We start from the raw sequence: 19,379 nt of genomic DNA, 5'->3' as shown, positions 1-19,379 counted from the left end.
GTAGCTGACAGGTGTGGGGGAGTGCGGTGTGGCGAGCGGGAGGTGAGTGGAGGCGCTGGCAGGAGCCCCTCCGGTGACGGGCAGGGGGACGCAGCCAGACCGGAGAGGAGCAACAGCCAACGACTGCAAATAACAAGTTCCATGATCTCAGCGAGCAAGAGAAGAAGGACGTAGGTCATTAGTCAAGGCAGCAAGTCAGGTCAAGGGTAGGAGAGTCTTGATTTATAAAAAAATAAAAAGGAAAAAGAAGTGTGTTTCGTAACATGGGAGACAGGAGAACATCGAAGGGATGAGAATCCAAAAAGGGACTGCGAAAATGAAGCAGGATCATGGATGAGATTTGAAGACAGGTCAGAGGAAAAAAAGTAAATAGTAAAAATTCTCTATTTGACAGAGAAAGGGGAGAGGAAATTATTTCAGGAGAGAAAAGGAAAACCAGAGAGAGGATAGGAGAAATAGTTGGCAAATCAGAGGAAGTCATCCCTTTCAGTAGCTTTCTTTATCTACAACATAACATGTGAGATGCTGTGTGCTGGGGCAGGTCAGGAAGGGAAACAACCTCTAGATTTAATGGCATGGAACATGGGATTGTCCAGGTGAGAGCTGTTTGTGTTTGATGATAGAGGCATTCAGCTCAGACAAACGGCTGAAGGAGAGAGAGCAAAGGGTGTTCCAGAGTCTATCAGCTGTGGACAGAAGCAATGGGAAGTCTATGTTGGATGAGCCAAGGCTTGTGGATAGTCCAGCAGACTCAGAATCAAAATGCTGGACAACATAACCCAAGTGAGGAAGAGTAAATCAGAGGCAGATGGGGGAGAAGACTGAGAATAGATCAGTCATCCTTGCTGAAAGACTGGAAGTCATGGAGAGGGTGGGATGATAAGGACTGATGTTGAAATAAACCATGTGATGTATGTTACTGTTAAAACAGGGGTTTCTACCATCGTCATCTTTTCAGTTAATGCAAACACAAAGTGCTTCTGGTTCTCACCATGACCTGGGCACTTCCCAACTTTCGTTTCCACGTTATCTGAGCACCTTATGATCTTTAAGGTAATTATCTTTAAACTAATATGGGTGGTAAAGAATTGCTATTCTGTGGATAGTGAACCTAGGCATAAAGCAGAGGAGTATCTTTCCTGCAGTCCTGCTACAAATGGAAGTGAGAAATGAAGCCAGATTTCTTCACTCCTCAACTAGTAGCTTAAACTCTGGCTCGTCCTCCCTCTGAACTCCTGCCTTGAAATCATACTTTCCACGGAGAAATAAAGTTTTTGGCATATCTTAATGGTTTGTTTAGTGATGCTAAGCAAAGGTTTTTATTATTGGGACAAAATGAAGCCATAACTATGTATCTGCTGATTGATGCGGCGTGAGGTTGCAGAAGAGGCTAACGGGGACGTTAGTGACATTGGCTTTGCTTTGATTTGCTCTGGTCTGTTTTTCAGATAAACCGTGAGAGCTGGTGTTCATTGGAGCCATGTCCCGATTCTTCCCTGCTGGAACGCAAGCGGACGCGGGAGTCTCCAGGTGAGCAGCTCTGGACGAGCAGCCCTGCGGTTCCCCTCACCTTTTCTTTCCTTCTTTTTATTCTTATTTTTGACATCCTTACCTCGATGGGTAAAATACATAAACTAAAGAAAATGTGTGATTAATTTGCTGTGAGTCATTTTTAGCACGTGGTTGTAGCACTTGACTTGCAGAGAGCTGTGTGGTGTGTCACCTTCTTTAAGTAATTTTGCATTTAAAGTACTTCAGCATTTTGATTTTTTTTTTTTATGATTTTTTTGTTTGTTTTAAATAAACTTGAAATGTATGATGGGGGCACACACATGGTCTCTGGCCAAACAATTGGAAATTCGAGCTCCTGAATCCATATTTAAATCCAAATCAGTGGCTTAATTTTTATTCTTTTTCCCACTGGAAGTTGCCATGATTTCCAGGCTCCAGGAAGCAGGAAGGTTGCTCAGAGCCATTGTTCCCACACCCTGCCCACCAGCCCTGCATTGCTGGCTGGTGCTTTCTTTCTCTTTCACTGGGACAGATGATCTTGTCTGGGCAAGTTTCAAAGAGAAGCTGGTGTCCAAGATAAAGAAAAAAGCATTTCGTTTGATTGAATTTTGCATATTCAAAACAAATAGAGTGATTTATCAGGACCCTGAATAGTGAGTTTGTTTGGACTGTTCATAGAGAGGACACTGTTTCCCTTGCTCTCATTATGAGCAGGTGTCTTACCTGGTTCTTCTTCCATTTATCTAAGAGACTTGAAAGAAAACCAGGGATTGAATCACTGACTCTTGATGTGAAATTCAAACCCAGTCTTTCCAGAGTGTAGTCTAAGAAGTGATAATTTGGGTGACTGACCCAAGGGGTTTAATCTAGGTAGAAGTTGTAGCTCCCATCAACGTTAAATAACTACTTTTTTATTAAAAAAAAAAATAATAATCCCATGTTTAGAATAGTCATGAGCAGTGAACAGCTATTTCAGGAGTGTTTTACAGGAAAACCTGCAGTATCACCATGCTGCTTCTTTCCTAATTGTGTCCCCAAATCCCTTGTCTTTTGGAATGATATTTTTACACCGCAGGCAAGAGTTATTGTGCTCTGTTTGGCTGCAGGGTGACATGTGCTCGTTTGACTTGCCAAATGTATGATCATGTATTCATGTGGATCAATATTAGTTACTTATTATCTGATGCAATATCATGCTACAGAAGTAGAATATTAATTATATAACCAGGTACCATATATACAAATATATATTAATAATTATAGTAATACCTGTCTGTAACGCAAGCACAAAGAGGCAGATTTTTAAGTTGATGAATGTGCCCTCCGGTTGGACTGAAGCAGCAGGAATATCTCAGGCTCTGCAGGTTCTGGCTTTAGTAGAAATATCGTCATTAATCCACAGACATCCCTCCTGTTGTACTACGGTGCTGTGTGGTGGAGAGAGGGCAGGAAAAATCTGGCAACACCTAACAGCAATATAACCACTAGCTGTCGTAACGTGGCTGACTTAAAACTACATAACTTGGTAGGGAATTAGACCTTTTTCACCTGCTGAATAATCCTGCTGAAATCACTTGTGTAAGCAGAGTCCTCAAATCTTAGAACGTAACTCCAGTAGTTGTAGCTTCTCATTTTCTGTCAATGTGTTTGAAATTAAATGCTTGGAGGAGCAGGGAAGATGCGTAACCATCAGCATGGAGTTGGAGGGCTCAGCCCTTTCTTGGAGGGCACAAGGCTTTGGAAAATACACGTAAAACAGTTGCTTGGAACTTTTCTTCCTAGAGGTTTTTACTGTGCCGGGGATTTTTTTTGCCTCTATATTATATGCAGAAATGTGTTACCGTCATCATTGTATATTTTGCCTGCACCTTCACAGAAGCAGCTTGGGCAGGGGGTGGATGAGGGGTAGGAGTGGCGGTCCCCGTGTCCTGGCAGTCATGGTCCCTGTGTCCTGGCAGTGCTGTCACCATGGCTGTCCAGGTCACGGGTGTGGGAGCCGGAGCTCAGCCTTGTGCAATGCCTCTGCAGCTTAAAGCAAAGAAAACAAACCCTTGAGCTAACTGATAAAAGCAGGGGAAGAGCCTTCCCCTAACCAACTGAAAATAACGGAGAGGAGGGAAGGAAGAGAGGGTTTGGAAATTAGTTTCTCAGCTCAGATGAGGTGTGTGGGGGGTGTCCCCGTCACTCTGCTCCTCATTGTCCTTCTTGCTGCTTTACCTCCTCTGTTCCTCCTGCAGAGCCTTTCACTGCCTCTTGTGATTTATCACTGGGGCGAGGTATCCGTCCTGTGGCGCATCTGGACCCTCCCCGCTGATTTTCCACTGGAACGTGGCTCGAACCCCTTTGTTTTTCAGACTGGGCTGCGGACATGCTCTGCCGGCTGCCAGCTGGACGGCCGGCACCCTGGCCTGCTCCTTACAGCCTCTTCGTCTCTTCTTTGCTTTTCCCTTTTCTTTTTTTCCCTTTCTCTCCTTCTCTCCCCCCTCCCTTCTCTTTCTCAGTGATGGAAAAGCAGTTCAGATTTTCCAGGTTTACCGACAGGGGAACAGGGCCGAGGGATGGCCATGCTACTCCGATTAGTGCTTTTCCAATTCTCCACAGTGTGGAAATTCCTCTATGGGGTAATGGGGTTTCCAACCGGCTTCGGTTCCCCCCATGCCCAAAACAGGACAGCCAGGTGCCATCAATAAATGAACTTTATTTCTTCTGACAGTGGAGTCACTCCTGTTGGCTGGGCTGTGGGACTGTGGTCTGGATGTTTGATGGCTGCTGTCAGGTACAGGTTAAGGATGGGGAAGGGATGAGAAAAGGGTGACTTTGAGCTACCCAAACCTGTCTTGGTTGGGTTGATTTGTAAGCTGGACATACCAAAGGATGGATTTCGTCAGGTGTAGTTTAAGGGTGAACTGACATTTTATTGCCCTGGCTCCTCTCCAGGGAGCTAAACATGTTTTAGATGTGTTTAGCTAGAGCAGGTTGCAAAAGAAAACCACTCTTTTTTTGTTTTTTAATACTAATAATCAGAAAATATTTTGAGCTGGGAGAAAAGAATGTTCAGTTATTGCCAAAATTGTCATTAATACCTTTGCCTCAAGGCTGAACAAATGAAATGATATACAGGCATTTTTTTATGCAAATACACGTCTGTGAAGGTTTTTGGAAAGGAAAGGCTTTCTCAGTGGCTGTAATCTGTGTCTGTGCTGCTGATCACCCCAGTACAAACAGCTGGAAGCATTTTAGAAGAAAGAGATGTGATATGCTTATATTTCAATGTCAGGCATTATGAAAGCAGAGAATTTTTAAAAAAACACATATTGAATCTTAAAGAACGTAAAGCTTGTCATGGAAGTCCCATTAGTGCTTTTTCAGTGAGAATCGTAGAAGGAGGAATGAAATAAGCATCCCAATATGAATTAAAAGCACCTTGGCATTTAGAGGGAATTGATTCTTTTTAATTGAGAAAGAAAGCAAATATTGTCAAGTTATATTTCTACACTTATTGAATATTAAACTAATTTTGCAGTTACTGCGGTTGATGGGAAACGTCCTGTTATGCTCAGTGTGGAGTACCTGATATACAGCGTGTTTATCAGCACCTCAAGATACAAGAATGTAGGGCTCTTTAATGCCGAATTTCTCTTTGCACCATGTACTTTGATGTATTAAAAAGTAGTTTTGAAGTCTTTAATACATTCTTTGCAAATCTACGGGCACAGTTTGGGAAGGTGAACACGATTTATAAAACCGTGTTTACTGTTATTTTGAATCTTGAATTCACTGAGTATGTGTGAGTTAAGTGTGTGGATACTACAGAAACTTCAGATCGTAACTCTTTCTGCTTTGCTCCCATAGAATGTGAGAACTTCTTGGAGGATGGGCTGAGTAGCGTCTGTGCCTCATCACAGGGTGTCCTTAAGAGAGAGTCCGGGAGCGAGTCTGACCTCTTCCCCTTGCCTGGTGATGGAATGGAAGACCTTGTCTTTGGAAAGGTAGGAAAACTTGGCTGGGTTATGGTTAAAAACACTCTAAGTCCTGATTCAATAAACCCATACTACAAACGTAGATCATCTTGGTTTCACCAGTGAGTTGGAAACCTGGAAGTGATTATTCTGGAATGGAGTAGACAGGCAGGATCTGGTCCTTTCTTCGGATGCAGCAACATCAGGGATATATTTACTTGCAGCAGAATTCCAAAAACTGTGCAGTCCCTGATGTTTAAAAAGATGAAAGCAATTTTGGCTGTCCAAAAGTAAATCAGGTGCTAGAGGAACAGTTGAAAAGGTGGATTTTCTTGCAAGGTCATTTGGGATTGCATATATGGTATGAAAGCCATCTCTAACTAATGTAACAAAGAGCTTTTCTCCAGCAAGCGATGACCTGTGCACTGACACCTTCAGAATCATATATTATAATTCTCAGAGGAACCAGTGTTTTTCTGTAAACTCAGTGTAACTCCCTGGATAGGAAGGAAGCACTCATTCTAAATACTTAAGGCCAATTCCAATGAATAGCTTTGTTGCCTAGGCGACATACCTCTAGTGCCTTTTTGCGTGCAAGCAGAAGGAAAATGTTTTCAGGTTTGCTTAAAATCAACAACAGAAGTCATTCCGAACCTTAGTCATCCCTGCGCCCTTTGTGTTGCTCGGGGCTGAGGAGGGGAAGGAGGAGTGGGTGAGACCTGAGATAGAGTCAGCTCCTGAACAGAGGACGCTTCCCTTCGGCATCCGCCTTCTGCCACCTGCATCAGGGCAGCCTGAATATATTTGGAGGGTGATTAGGTTCTACTTTAAAAAAAAATCAGTTTGCTAACTGATATTTTTATATCAGGACAATTAATTGTCCTGCTAATTGATACTCTCCCTTCTTGCCATAAGCAGATGATGAAAAAGCACCCAGAAAGAATATAGTGATGGAGAATCAAAGAGGATGTGAAGGTTCCTTAGAGCAGCCGTCACGTTGGTCTCAGCTCCACAAAATCGCCTGTTTAGGTTCAGCTCCAGCTCACCTGCTTGAGCAGGCATGGTTTCTGCTCTGAAAATCTAAATTTTCGGAATAGGTTTCACACTTACTTTCAGAGAAATAGAAGTAATGAAACAAAATTCTGTTTGCTTAAATCAAATCAGATGATGGTGAATATTTTCCAGCAGGACGGGAAACACCACAGCCTGGGCTAAGTGATCTCATGTGCTATAAATGAACAGTAAAGTCATCCTTAATTCATGTGGGAGGGCACAGAGCTCACCAGCCTCACCCTTTCCCATCCTACTCTCAAAGTGATGCAGGACCCGGGACTGTGAGAATGTAAGACTGTTTGGCAGAGCAGAAGACTGTCTTCCATTTCCTTGTGTAAAGTGACACAAATTAGGACAGCCAACTGCCATTTGAGCCTAATTTAATGCTTATGTGTGATGCACGGGAGAAGAGTGCTGTAGGAACACAGTAAATTTTATATTGTACTCAATTTTAGCTTTCTTACATGGAAAATTTGCTTCTCCAAATACAAGAAACAAAAATTAAAACTTAAAAAGAATATGTAGTGCAACATGGTAGGGATGCTGCAGGGCAAAGGAGGAGGTGGTGGAGAAAGCAGATCTTCAGTTGCCAGTGGAGAGCGGGCAGAGGGAGGAAATTATTTTATTTGTAGAAAGGGGATTTCTTAATTTGGCAGCATATGCATTGTTCTTATTATGTGGTGGATTGCAGACTTTGTCTACAAATGGGTTGAAAAGGTTCCTGAGTTGGCTTTAGGAAGTTATTCAAAGCTAATCTCAACCTCAGTCGCTTTTTTTGTCTGCTCTGCTGACTAACTCGATTACTTGTCTCCTTTCACAGAACTTACCTGAGTACCTTTTCTAAAGTTAAGGTTGTTTCTAGAAGGACCAGAAACACTAGTTTAGTGTTGTGAGCTCATTCCTTAATTCAGTCTTTTTTTTTTGGACTACTGAGCAAGTTACAAATATTTTTAATAACCACTAACAATAAATGCTGAATTAAATCTTTATTCTGAAAAATGATATGAATGTCTTAGTTGTAGTTGGTTAGTTATAAGCCTATTAAATAGAACAACTTCCATATCAAATTGGGAAGAGAGAGAACATGTTTATGAACAAAAAGAGGATCTCAAACCTTTCAGTGTCACGATTACTGTTATTACTAGTCCTGTTCTTGCTTCCCCTTTGTATGGAGCAAGAGTTGAACTTTTGTCTATTAGAGTTGGTTTTTTATTTTATAAATCACTCCTCCTCTGTTAACTGCTTGATATGGAAAGAAATTTAGGAAGAACAAGCCATTGTCTCTCCAGGGTCTTTGGGCTGCTTCCGATAGACATCATTTGAAATTCATAGATTTTAAGCCCTGGATCCGTCCCAGGACCATTAAGAACTGGGATCTGTGGGGTCAGAAAATCTGCAGGTACCTTACACTGTCCCGGGTGTTTGGTGCATCTCTCATTGCCATCATTGCCATCTCCTGTGCTTTTATCCTCTTTATTTTCTCCTCTGAAGAACACACGCTGAGCTGCGTAACATGAGCTGCCGGGTTCAGAGAACTGTAGCACTACAACCTGACTTGTTTTTTCAGACTTTAGAGGCTGTCGCTGAAGTCCAGAAATTGCTTCCAACGTGCGGCCTAAGGCCTCAGCAAAATGTGTTAATTTTTTTTGCGTCAGTGCTTCATTCCCGTGTCCTCGTCATCCTGCTTTTCCTTCTCCGTCCCAGCCAGCCATCTGGGCAGGCTTTGCAACACCCTCCTTCTTGAATGATTAATGCTGCATAAGGTCATTTCTCACAATCATCTGGCAACGTCCTGGGGCGTAGCCCATACGCTTTGCTCATCTTAACTTTTAACCTGCCACCAAAATTCAGTGTTACTGGGAAGTTTTTAATGTGCCTCTTGGGGAATGATTCAGACAAAAGGCCCATGGGATGTCAGGAACCCACAGATCACTGTCAAAGGAAAGAGTTGTACCTCAACTCCTTGAATTGCATTTAATTGCTGCCTTTGTTTTGCTTTGATCAAGGAAATACACGAATATATAAATAATTTGCATTTATTTTTTTCAAAACTATTGTTTCTCTTTAAAAAAAAATGCACATGCTCAAAAAAAAACCCAACCATGAAATAAATAAAACAAACCCTAAGGAGTAAAAGTTTGGAGAGGCTTTTACCAGGGGAAGATTCCTCCAGTCTAAATCATAAAAATTGCAATAAATAATTAATAGGAGGCCACTATTGAGGTTAATTTTAGGGAGCCATAGGCAAATCCAAATAAAGAATGACATTATATCAAGCCAACCAATGATGTTCACTGCTTTAGTGTAATGATATGCCAAATAAACTTCAGGATGCCAGGATTTCTTTTTTTATTTGTCTTTTCTGTTTTTAAAACACTGTAACACCTTTATTGTCTTTGTGACATGAAAGATCAGGGGACAGAGTAAGTTTATGTCTCAGCACTTTGCGTGTTGTCATCACAAAGATGATGGAAAGAACATTTTAATGCCACTTATCAAGACCTCCTACAGACTGGAAGGATTTAGCCTAAGAATTTATCTTATACCCCCCACCATCCTAGTGATTGCTCTTATCCCTATTAATGAAGAAGTACATACGACCTTTCTCAGAAAACTCTTTTCATGCCTTATCTCATTTTTTCTTAGAAGCTTCTCTCCAAGTACTGTGTCTAAGAGCGAAGAAAATGCCCATTAGTGCATGTCTGTAAAGGCTCTCTTCAGCTTTATGGTTACAATTAAGGGTTGAATTCATCGAGGTGCAATGTAGCAAGCCTAACTTGAACAAATTTAATATTTTTTTAATGCTTCATTTTTCTTGTAGGAAAAGAACACAATAGCGAACCATTTTCAGTAGACATTGTATTGTCTTACTCAAATAGGACTAAACAGCAATGCATGTTTACTGGCATTTGGCCAGTTAGATGATTTTTTTGCAGAGGTGGCTACAATGTAGATGTTTCTCGGAGGTGTCAGCCCCACTTGGCATTTTGCAGAATCCTCGTCTTTCATATTAAATATTTCGTTTGGTCTAAAAAAAATACAATAATAATAATAATAATAATAAACCCACACACATGTAAATTAAGACAGAATAATTTAGCGTAATAAGCATGAGCCACAAGTTCAAGGGAATTATTTCCCGTGTTCTGTAGTCAGTCTGATGCTCAAGGTAAAAGCTAAAATAGATCAAACATATTTCAAATATCTCTTTGAACTGCACTTTACAACAGAAACCCTAAGTCTTCCCTGCTAGGGAAGCGAGTTTTGTTCTGCGTTTTAAGCTAGAGCAGTATTCTCATCCGGGAAATAAAAATCCCTCTTTTTACTCTAATTCCTGCCTATATAATTTGATATTCTGCACTGTTGTCACTACATTTGCATCCAAAGTTAATGTTTCTAAACTGTCCCATCCTTCCCCTGTACAGCTGGTGGGGAGTCCTCTCCTCCTGCTGTGCTGCCCTAATGTCTAACAGTATTTTCCTGTGTCTCAGAAAAGCGAAGCAGACTGTTTCCTCTGCTAAAGGAGTATTATCCGCATAATGACTACTTAAGTTGTCTGGATTTAAGCAATTCAGTAAGCTCTCGTCAGGACTCAACACAAATAGCAGATTATCTTGAACAATGCCAAAAGTCATCAAAAACCTAACCCTAACCATTTCAGTTCTCTCTTGTTTTAACCTACACTTCCTATTTAAATATGTGTCAAATCCAATACTTTATATTACAGTATGAGTTTACTATTGAAGTATTTACATAAATTCACCCTTAATATTTGACATGCCCTATCATGAAATGAATGCTTTTGGGGCATATATTTCTGTAGCATGTTTTTTAATATTTTGTGTTTAAACTTTGGTATTGTGTTGTGGATGTTGTCTTTAATTTTTGTCTTTTTTTTTTCTGATGGATGAGAGAGGGGAAATAATGTCACAGCATTTATTTCAACCACTTTAAGAACACTATTGTATACCTGTTAAACCGAAATAAGAATAAAAAATAGCCGAACTTGAAATAGGGCTTCTTTCTAAATGGTGAAATGTTTGGTTAAAATACTTCTTGAACACTTCATTGTCTTTTTATCCAGTTTACCAAGAAGCTTTTAGTTTACAATGTGTGCTCATGACAAAAAAAAGGCACAGAAAAGCAGAGATTCTGGAGCATTGAATACTGCTGGGTGTGAAGAAGTCAGGGCAGGGGGATCTGAGGTGTGGGCTGCTATGGGGTTTGATGCCCATCTCTCCCTTCTGAGAATGGGATTTTGTGGCCCGTTGGCTTCTGCCAAACAAGAACTGACAGCCTGCAGCTCCTTGAGCTCTCAGCTTCTGCCGAGACCCACCGAGCCTGCTATTTGAAGACAATTAACCGCTGCGGCTTCGCTGAATAGTCTATTATATATGATCTGACGGATCGTTCTGCCTATTATTACTTTAAATGATACAGCGCAGGGCTCTGCAGGAGAATAAATTGCAACTTCCCACATCAGTCCCTTGGGGCAAACAGCATTTCAGACTGATGGTGATGTCGGAGAGACGCTTGTGTGTTTTTCTTATGCTAGCCATGGAAAAACAGAATAAACACAGGCTCTTCTTGGGCTGTAGGGTCAGCATGTGGCTTTTGGCCAAAGAGAACCAGTTTGGGTTCCACTCTACTGCTTTTGGGCCAGGTTAAACCAAAAAATTGCAGTATGGCTTGAGACATGTAATACAGGGCAGCTGATCCTATGGAATGATATTTTTCAATTACAATTGGATTTGAAAAATGCTGCAAACCCTGGCATTAACTTTTTGCTTAATGGAAAGTAGCGGGGTACGGGGATTAAGCTTTTTATTTTTTCTGTTTTCTACTACTGAATAATTGTCCCTTTCGTGCTGCTCGATGCAGTGGAACAGCGTGTTGTGCTTGAGCTCTTAACACTGAGAGCTACAAACCCATCTCAGGCCCCACAGCAGGGGCTGGAGTTTGTCATCAGGAGTCATGGTGACCCAGTTCTCCATCAGTCACTCTCCGTCATTAACACCTAGTAAACCTTTGGTGGTTTTATATTGACTGATAACAGGTTCAGCCAGAAATGGTGAGAGGAGCGGGATGTGCTGTGCAGGATGAAATGTGGAATTGCAGAGAGGAGGGCAGGCACAGGACCCGAGCTGGGAGCACAGGGTTACGGCAACTGGGGACCTGTGGGGTGCAAGAGATTGCTCTGCAGAGCATTTCAACCTCTTTGGAAACGAGAGCAAAAAGTCTTGCTTCTGTGATGGTTAATTTGCATTGTGCTGTCAACTGGGAAGTCTCTCTGCTCATGTGAAATATAAAATAGTAGCATTTATTTAAAATGTTAAATGCATTCACTTCACTGGAAGTGTTCAAGATCAGGTTGGATGGTGCTCTGAGCAACCTGATCTAGTGAACGCTGTCCCTGCCCATGGCAGGAGACTTGGACTAGATGATCTTTAAAAGGTCCCTTCCAACCCAAACTAGTTTATGATTCTACTTCAATATATTTCAAATTCTTCTTTTGCACAGCAGCCTGAAGATGAGCAGTCTGCATGCGATGTCACCAGCTCCAGTTCCTCTGCAGATGACACCATATCCCTGGAGAGGAACTCATCCCTGGGCAGCGACACGTCCCTTCCCTTCCCACCGACGGTGAACTTCGTCCATCCCAAGGACAGGCACAGCCTGGATGGCAGCTGCACCAACATGGTGGCTGCAGAGGGAGGAGAGAAGGAAGAGGAGCTGGACAGTATCACGGATGTGCCCACTCATTCCTCCATCTTACGGAACTCCATGCGGCCGCTGTCACCTTTCCGTCGACACAGTTGGGGGCCAGGGAAGAACGCCACCAACGAAGCAGAAATAAATCAGAGGAGGTGAGTAAAGAGCTGCTTTGATTTGCTTTGTACCCACTCCTGCATATTTATCTAAGCTTAGAGCTCGGCATGATAAATAGAAAACTGAGGATGTCACCTCTGATTATTTCTTTTTCACTCAAAGGGGTGAGGACAATCTCCTGACATATGTTTGTTTGGTTTTTGTAAATTAACTTTCAGGATTAAAGTACTTAATACCTGCAGTATGCTTGAGCTTTCCAGAGCGAATGGAAATACCTTGGGACAAGTCTTTCATTTGAACTGTCGCCACCCCTCTCGATACAAAAGGCTTTGTTAAAGGAATTATTGGAGTGTTAAATCACATTGGCCACAAAATAAACACCACTGTTATTGCTTTTATTGTATTAAATGAGAACACAGGCACCAGGGTTTTAAAAAAAGATGCGGAGGCTCCTCATTTGACGTAGTGGTGAGACCAGTAGTCCCTGTTTCACAGAATTGGTTCCACCTCAGTCTTTCATGGGCAGAAAGTCCACCTAACTAAGCATCAGTGTCCCCAGTGGGGCCTGGGAAAGCTCAAAAGGAAGATTTTCCCTTTTGTTCTTTCAGAAGATCCAAGAGGGAGAGGTCTAACAGCCACCTGAGTGTGTAAATGCTGGTGCCAGGTGCCTGTGGGAACCAAAGGTCCTCAGCTCCTCATCTCAGTGGGCAAAAAGATGAAGGACAATGCACATCAAGAAAGTATTAACAGTTGGTGTAAGGTTCCCCACCATGCTCTGCACCATTCAGCATCTGGGCTGCTGGATGCTTGGGGTCAAACCCTGCGTGTTCTGAAACCAGTGGAGGTTTGGCCAGTGTTTTCAATATGTTTTAGTGCCTTCAGAGCTGGAGTGCCCAGTTGTTTTAGCAGAGTCAGCGTGCTATATCCTCCCATCCAACACTGAAAAACATTCAGGACTCTGGAAGTAATACAGGGTGAAAGATTATTATTATCATCATCACCGTCATCATTTACCCTTACCACCTTTTTGGGCTTCATTCATGGTCCCCAGGTGATATTTAAATAAATTAAGTAATACCTATGTTTTTAAAGCTACAAAAGAGTCAGCATAAGGTGTACTAGCAGGTTTATGATAGAATGAGTCCATAAGCTTATAAACTCATTTAGAGAGATTCCTTTTTAAGCATAGAACCTGTTATGTAAGGATTTCTGAGGGTAGTAAACTGTATAGCTGGCAATTACTGCTAACAGTTAACAGATGAGGTTAAATTCTCCTGCGTCAGACTTTGGAGGCTGGTTCTGATATGGGAAAATGTATTCATCATAAATGCAAGGAAATTTGAGTTAAAGGAACAGTAATTATTCTCATATGTTCTTAGATACAGCTGCTGGTACATAAGGATAGCTGTCACATAGGTTAATTAAAAAAGAAGAGCTGAGTGGGTCTCAGATGATGATTTAGTTCCTGTTTGGCTTTATGTTTCTGTTAACAAGGGAATTTGGATTATTTCGGTTTTTTTTCTTTCTTCTTTGTTCTTTTCATACATGGCTGTTGTCATGTTCTGATTGTGGTTGCTTAGTGAGCAACAACAAACAGTAAGGAAGTGAATCCCAAACAAATGACTTTCATACAAATCAGTTAAATTTGCGGTGTTTGCTTATTCATTTATTTCATCTGCTGTACACACTTTTTCCATTTAAAGGGGAAAAGCCCTTACTGTAACTTGACTTTTGCAAACCTTTGAAGTGAAGTAACACGGAGCACAAGCCTTAGCTGAGTTTTGACCTGCGCTGCTCCCACTACCCTTGTCCATGCTCCCGCTCCTTCTCTGGGCACCTGTGGCACTTTCTTGAGCAGGCTGTACTCACTAAATGAGCAGAAAATGAACCAAATAAAGGGTAATTGCAACCAAAACCAACCCAAGGATTAGAACTGGGCTGTGCAGCTGAGAAGAGGAATGGGGTGACGGGCCGCACGGTCAGCTGAGCTCTAAGAGGTGCCTCCATCCACACCAAAAATCGTCTTTCCCCTGACAGCAGAGGTAGCAAAATCATTTTTTGACAGAGCTGCTGATACAGGAACCCAAGGAGCCTACAGAAAAAAAAAGAAAAAATTTTTGAAAAAATCAGTACTTTGTAGGATTTGGTCTTTTCCAGCATTACATGTTTTCTTTTTGTAAGAGGGATGAGCATAAAAGTTCATTCACAGAAAAGATCAGAAGAAATGTAATCGTGTTAAATAAAATGTGAAAACATGCTCAGTTCCCCTTCACTTCCCCTCTTTCGTCAAATGCACTTCACCGATAATCCTCATGTCTACATTTTGCTATTAAAAACACAAAGAAAACTAACAAGGCTGCCACAAAAGGGTGTTCATCCTTCAGTTAATTCCTGACATTCATGGCGGATTTGAAATGCCTGTCTTTCAACAGTGATGCAGTGTTTTTAACGTTTGGGTCCAAGGAAAGAAGCAGCAGCATTTTTCACTGATGGATTAAGAACTGCAAAACTAGAGCTGGTGTTAATCACAGTTGCTAACAGCTTCTGTCAAACAGTTTGGCCTTATCTAGACTTTAAACTGACCTGGCTTTGGCAGCAGCTACGTTGCAATGTGATCAATACCTGTGAAACTTTCTTCCTGTACATTAAAAATTTAAAATAAAATAAAATCAACCAGCAACAAAAAAAATCACCACAAACAGAAAACAGATTTATTTGTAAGAGAGAAGGAAAAGGGAAACTCATTACTTCCTTTAGTATTTAATTTTCTGTTTTCTCTATACGTCCATTCCCTCTGTTATTCATTTGTTGGGGAAATTATTCCTTCAGCTGCCATTTGTTCATTTTTTTCCATTCAAGCTGCTGACCACTCTCCATGATTCATTTTCAGTTCAATGCGAGTTCTGGGGGATGGTATAAAGAAGCCTCCCATTCATAGGAGAAGGTACAAAGCCAAACGTGACTAACTTTTGCATTTGAATGTCTACTAACTCCATCCTGTCATGTTAGTAAACCTGTAGTACCTCTCAAAGAGTTGGGCTTAGAGCTGTGCATCCTGCTTGGCTGCTTTCCCTCTCCAGGCTGACCCAGGGCAGTTTTGCTGACCCACAGAGCATTTTCTCCAATGATAATAACTTGGAGAAATCTCAGATGTCATTTTGTTAGGTTTTGCCACAGGTAAGATTTGGCATTGTATTAAAGTATTTTTTTTTTACCTGAGAGCATGTGCATAATTTGAATTTAAAGCACATCAGAGATTCCTGCCAAGACTTGCAGGAGGGTCACCTGGGGAGGGGATGCGTCAGACACCATCTCAGAGTTGGGGGATATTCTGCAGATCTGCAGCTGACTTAATTAAATGGCTTTAATTTTGCTCTTTTGCTGTTTTTTGAAACCATCCTCCTAAAAAAATAGAAAATAAGCTCTTTTTTCTTCTGTACAGCAAGCTTTCAGTTCCTCATCCGTCTTGCAGATACGCATTTTCACTCACATAACCTTTGTGTCATCTATTAACATATAAAATAGGACACTTAATTTTTGACATAGCAGACATGTGGGCTGTCCACACTTATACATTTTTAGGCTAAAAAAACCAGAGAGGTTTAACCTCTCGCTTTCAGCGGTTCATCCTCTTCTCATCTCCCACCGCTCGCTGCCTCTCCTCCTGTGGCAGGTTAACTCAGGATTTTGCTTCCCTTGAAATGGATGGGGTTACATGTGTGCGTGTAAACAAACTACCATATTTCCAAATGTTATAATGTTAAAAAACATTTACATGACTGTAATGTATGTTACTATATAACATACATTATAAATAATAATATTATTATATAATAATGTAATGTGTGTATATATTCATTACCATCAAATGTTACCATAATGTTATGACCAAAAAAGTCACCACACCTTACCATGCGTCAGCATAAATGAAGCCATATGAGCAGGGCTGAACAGTTCAAGAGAGGGCTGTTAAAAAAGAATTGCAAACAAAAAAGGGGGCACAAGAAAAACCATGCTTTTCACTTCTACGAAGCCACTTTATTTGCATCAATCTGTGCTCTGGAGGAGGAAGTGCATCGCTCGTCTCCGCAGCTCATGCAAATGAACATCTTTTTACTAGTTGTCTGTTAATACTCACACAGCTCCTACAGAGGAGCCTTGAGTCATAATATCCTGAAACATTGAGCTTACACGTAGAATAAAGAAAATGTCTCAAATAGGCAACCTAAAATACCTAGTCATGTCTGAAGTGCATGGTAGTTTTTTCATAAGCATTCTCTCTTATTCTTTTCTGGCCTCCCAGCCATTTTGATATCACCCTCTCTAACCCCAGTTGCAGAGCAACTGCCTGAAACTAATTCCAACAGTTTCTGCTCTCCCACAAGGTCGATGTATTAATATATAATATCTCTTTCCCTCTGCTCCAAGTCTTCTTCTGTAAAGGGGTTTTGCATGCTCTACATTGATCTTGTTTGGTTTTTATGGTGTTGCCAACAGATGTGGGTGGCTTCTCAGCAGGACTGTAATTCTATAGGACTCTGCCCTCCACAGCCCTTGCCAAGAGGTCTTTATCCTCCTATGAGACGTTGCCACCACTGCCAGGCTTCCTCCTACATGTGTGCATGGCTCCTCTCCTTCTCTCTCCTCTTTTCTGCCTCCCTTCTCTGCAGTTTCAGCATTTGGGATTGTAACTGTAGCATGGCAATGGTCATAGAACCTGGTGTAAATGTTACATAATTTCTTTAACAAGGAAAGTCCTCTGTCCTTCAGTTCTTAAGTGACCACACGAGAGTTACTGACTTTTGCAAACAAGTCAACATCAGCATCACTCCAAGGGTCCACCAAGCCCAGCCATCTTGGAGCCCCAAGCAGATGACTGGAGGGAGCACAAAGAGAGGAACCATGTCTGGTATCTTCCTTGGGATACTTTCTCAGTCTCTATCTAGTTACCACTGGGTTGGTTTTACTGACCACCCTGGGGGACTGAACCCACTCCTGCAAGTGCATACTGAGCTGTATGATGGAGATGGGCTTGCTGTGGCCAGCACTTGGTTATTTTATGGTCTCAACCAAATATTCAGTCAGTAATACTTCCCTCTGCCACCATGGTTTAGTTGGGTGATGATGAAGTACCTGAAATATTGGCACGTTATGGGGAAGTACATCTTCATGAAGAATGCGGGTGAAGCACACCTGGAGCTTTAGGGTGCAAGCACAGGTACTTCAGGTGTGTCCTCACCCAATTAACACCTTAATAAACCCGGTAGCAATTATCTGAACTCCACCATTGAACATCACCATCAAACCCTTCCTGAATGTCTCCAGTGTTGTACTGTATGTGGGAACTATACAAGGACTTGGCATGCAGTCAGTGGCTTTAAACGTTACTCTGTGCCCTCTGAGGTTTCTGGCACTCGCAAATCCTGGCCCAGGGATGTTTATGGCTTGTTCTGCCCTTTTTGGAGGCTGCTGGCCTGGAGCAAAGCGTGCTCTGGCCTTGTCCTCTCCTGGGTGGATCACAGGCCAGGGGCTGGGAGCAGGACTTGTGCAGTGCTGCTCTGGCACATCTGTGCTGATGCAAAATTCCCTTCAGACGATGTATCTTTCCTGGACAGCTTTTCCAGGATTTAGGGGTCCTTTATATGCCATAGCTGACAAGAAGATTGATTCCTCTGTGTCTGCAAAACCTGCAATTGGGCCATGACTTGACAGAGAAAAAAAAAATAACAAAAGTGGTATTTGAAAGGACAACCAAAATATTTGCATTTTGTATTTGCATTTCTTAGTGCAGCTTGGGACTCTTTTGCGGTATGGGAGATGAAAGGTTTTCTAGTCAAAGTACTATTTGAAGGACTTTGGTTTAATCTCAAGTTGATAGTAAGACAAGCCTGATTTTTTCTTCTAGCCTCTTTTACTGATTTGCTGTGCAGCATTTAAGAACGTAACTCTCCTCTTACTTTTCCAAGTATAGCCTGAGGTTATTAATACTTATATGGAGGAGACTTAAACTATTAAATGTCTGTAAGGAGTTCTTTTTCTGATCTGGGGATGGGAGATACCAGAAAAATACTAATCATTACTAACACAAGAGCTGTGGTTGATTACATATGTAAAATCGGATTTGATGTGTTTCATTCTTGTTTTCCCCAAAAACATCCCTCCCCACAAGGCGTAGTTTCTCCCGTACACTGTGTACTTGCCGATGGGGGTCAATTTGGGGGAAGCATGGGCTGTCCTGCTGCCTGCTCAGTGTAGCCTCAGTCCCTTGGGGCACTCTGCTGTGTTCAGGCAGTCAGAAATATATATTAGTTACTGCATTATATCTGAGTTTGTTTGGGTTTTTTTTAAGATATACAACAGTGAGAGTCTTTTAACATTCCCCTGTTCCATAACAACCCAATAATCACAGCCCTTTTCCTTTCTTTGCCTCTTTTGATGTTCCTAGTTTGAGCTGGTGTCCCTCTGGTGTACAATTCATTGCCATGGGTCCTGACTTTACTTATAGAAGGTATGGTATAAATAAATGTGCAGCAGCAGCAAAGGAGCACTGCAAACACCCTGTCATGAGCTTTTTGTACATCGTCTTTTCCACTGCTGCTCTGGCTGAAGCGTGCACGTGTTTGTTTGCTTCATCTGCTTTTTCAGCAATTAGCCTTGGGAATGGGTTTTCTGAACTGGTGTGCAGGTGAAGGTGGGGGCTGCTTTTCACTGGCCTCGAGTGTTAAAGAAGCTGCACTGTTGGTTTGAGCTGCTCTGTTCTGTGATGATTTTAAGGAGTGTTTTTTTCCTGCAGAAATGATCATAACAATAATTGTGACAGCCAAAGAATCAAAACGAGAGTTAATGTGATTCAACGCTGCTTTGTTCTGGACAGATCTCATAAAGGATTTAAGTTCATACAGACTTGCTCTTTGTAAATTGAAAGATGTGATTTCTTCTTCAAAGAGGCTAATCATGTAAAGCTTTCTGTAAAAAACTAATCTGATAGCCACAGATCAAAATTTCCCAGGCATTTAAGTCCCAGAG

At 41.7% G+C, this 19,379-nt stretch overlaps 1 protein-coding gene across 1 annotated transcript in view; it reads left to right on the top strand.

The window, feature by feature from the left end:
• The window catches only part of AKAP13 (A-kinase anchoring protein 13), a 148,185-nt gene that overhangs the window by 88,416 nt on the left and 40,390 nt on the right, over window positions 1-19,379 (top strand). The window contains exons 8-12 of the mRNA XM_080351176.1: window positions 1,449-1,530; window positions 5,365-5,501; window positions 12,045-12,391; window positions 15,244-15,297; window positions 18,799-18,861. Coding sequence (XP_080207302.1) covers window positions 1,449-1,530; window positions 5,365-5,501; window positions 12,045-12,391; window positions 15,244-15,297; window positions 18,799-18,861 — 683 coding nt within the window. The remainder of the gene's footprint in view (window positions 1-1,448; window positions 1,531-5,364; window positions 5,502-12,044; window positions 12,392-15,243; window positions 15,298-18,798; window positions 18,862-19,379) is intronic.

Source organism: Nesoenas mayeri (genome assembly GCF_963082525.1).
Source record: "Nesoenas mayeri genome assembly, chromosome: 11".
Taxonomy (NCBI): domain Eukaryota; kingdom Metazoa; phylum Chordata; class Aves; order Columbiformes; family Columbidae; genus Nesoenas; species Nesoenas mayeri.
This window is presented reverse-complemented; position numbering and strand designations above follow the sequence as displayed.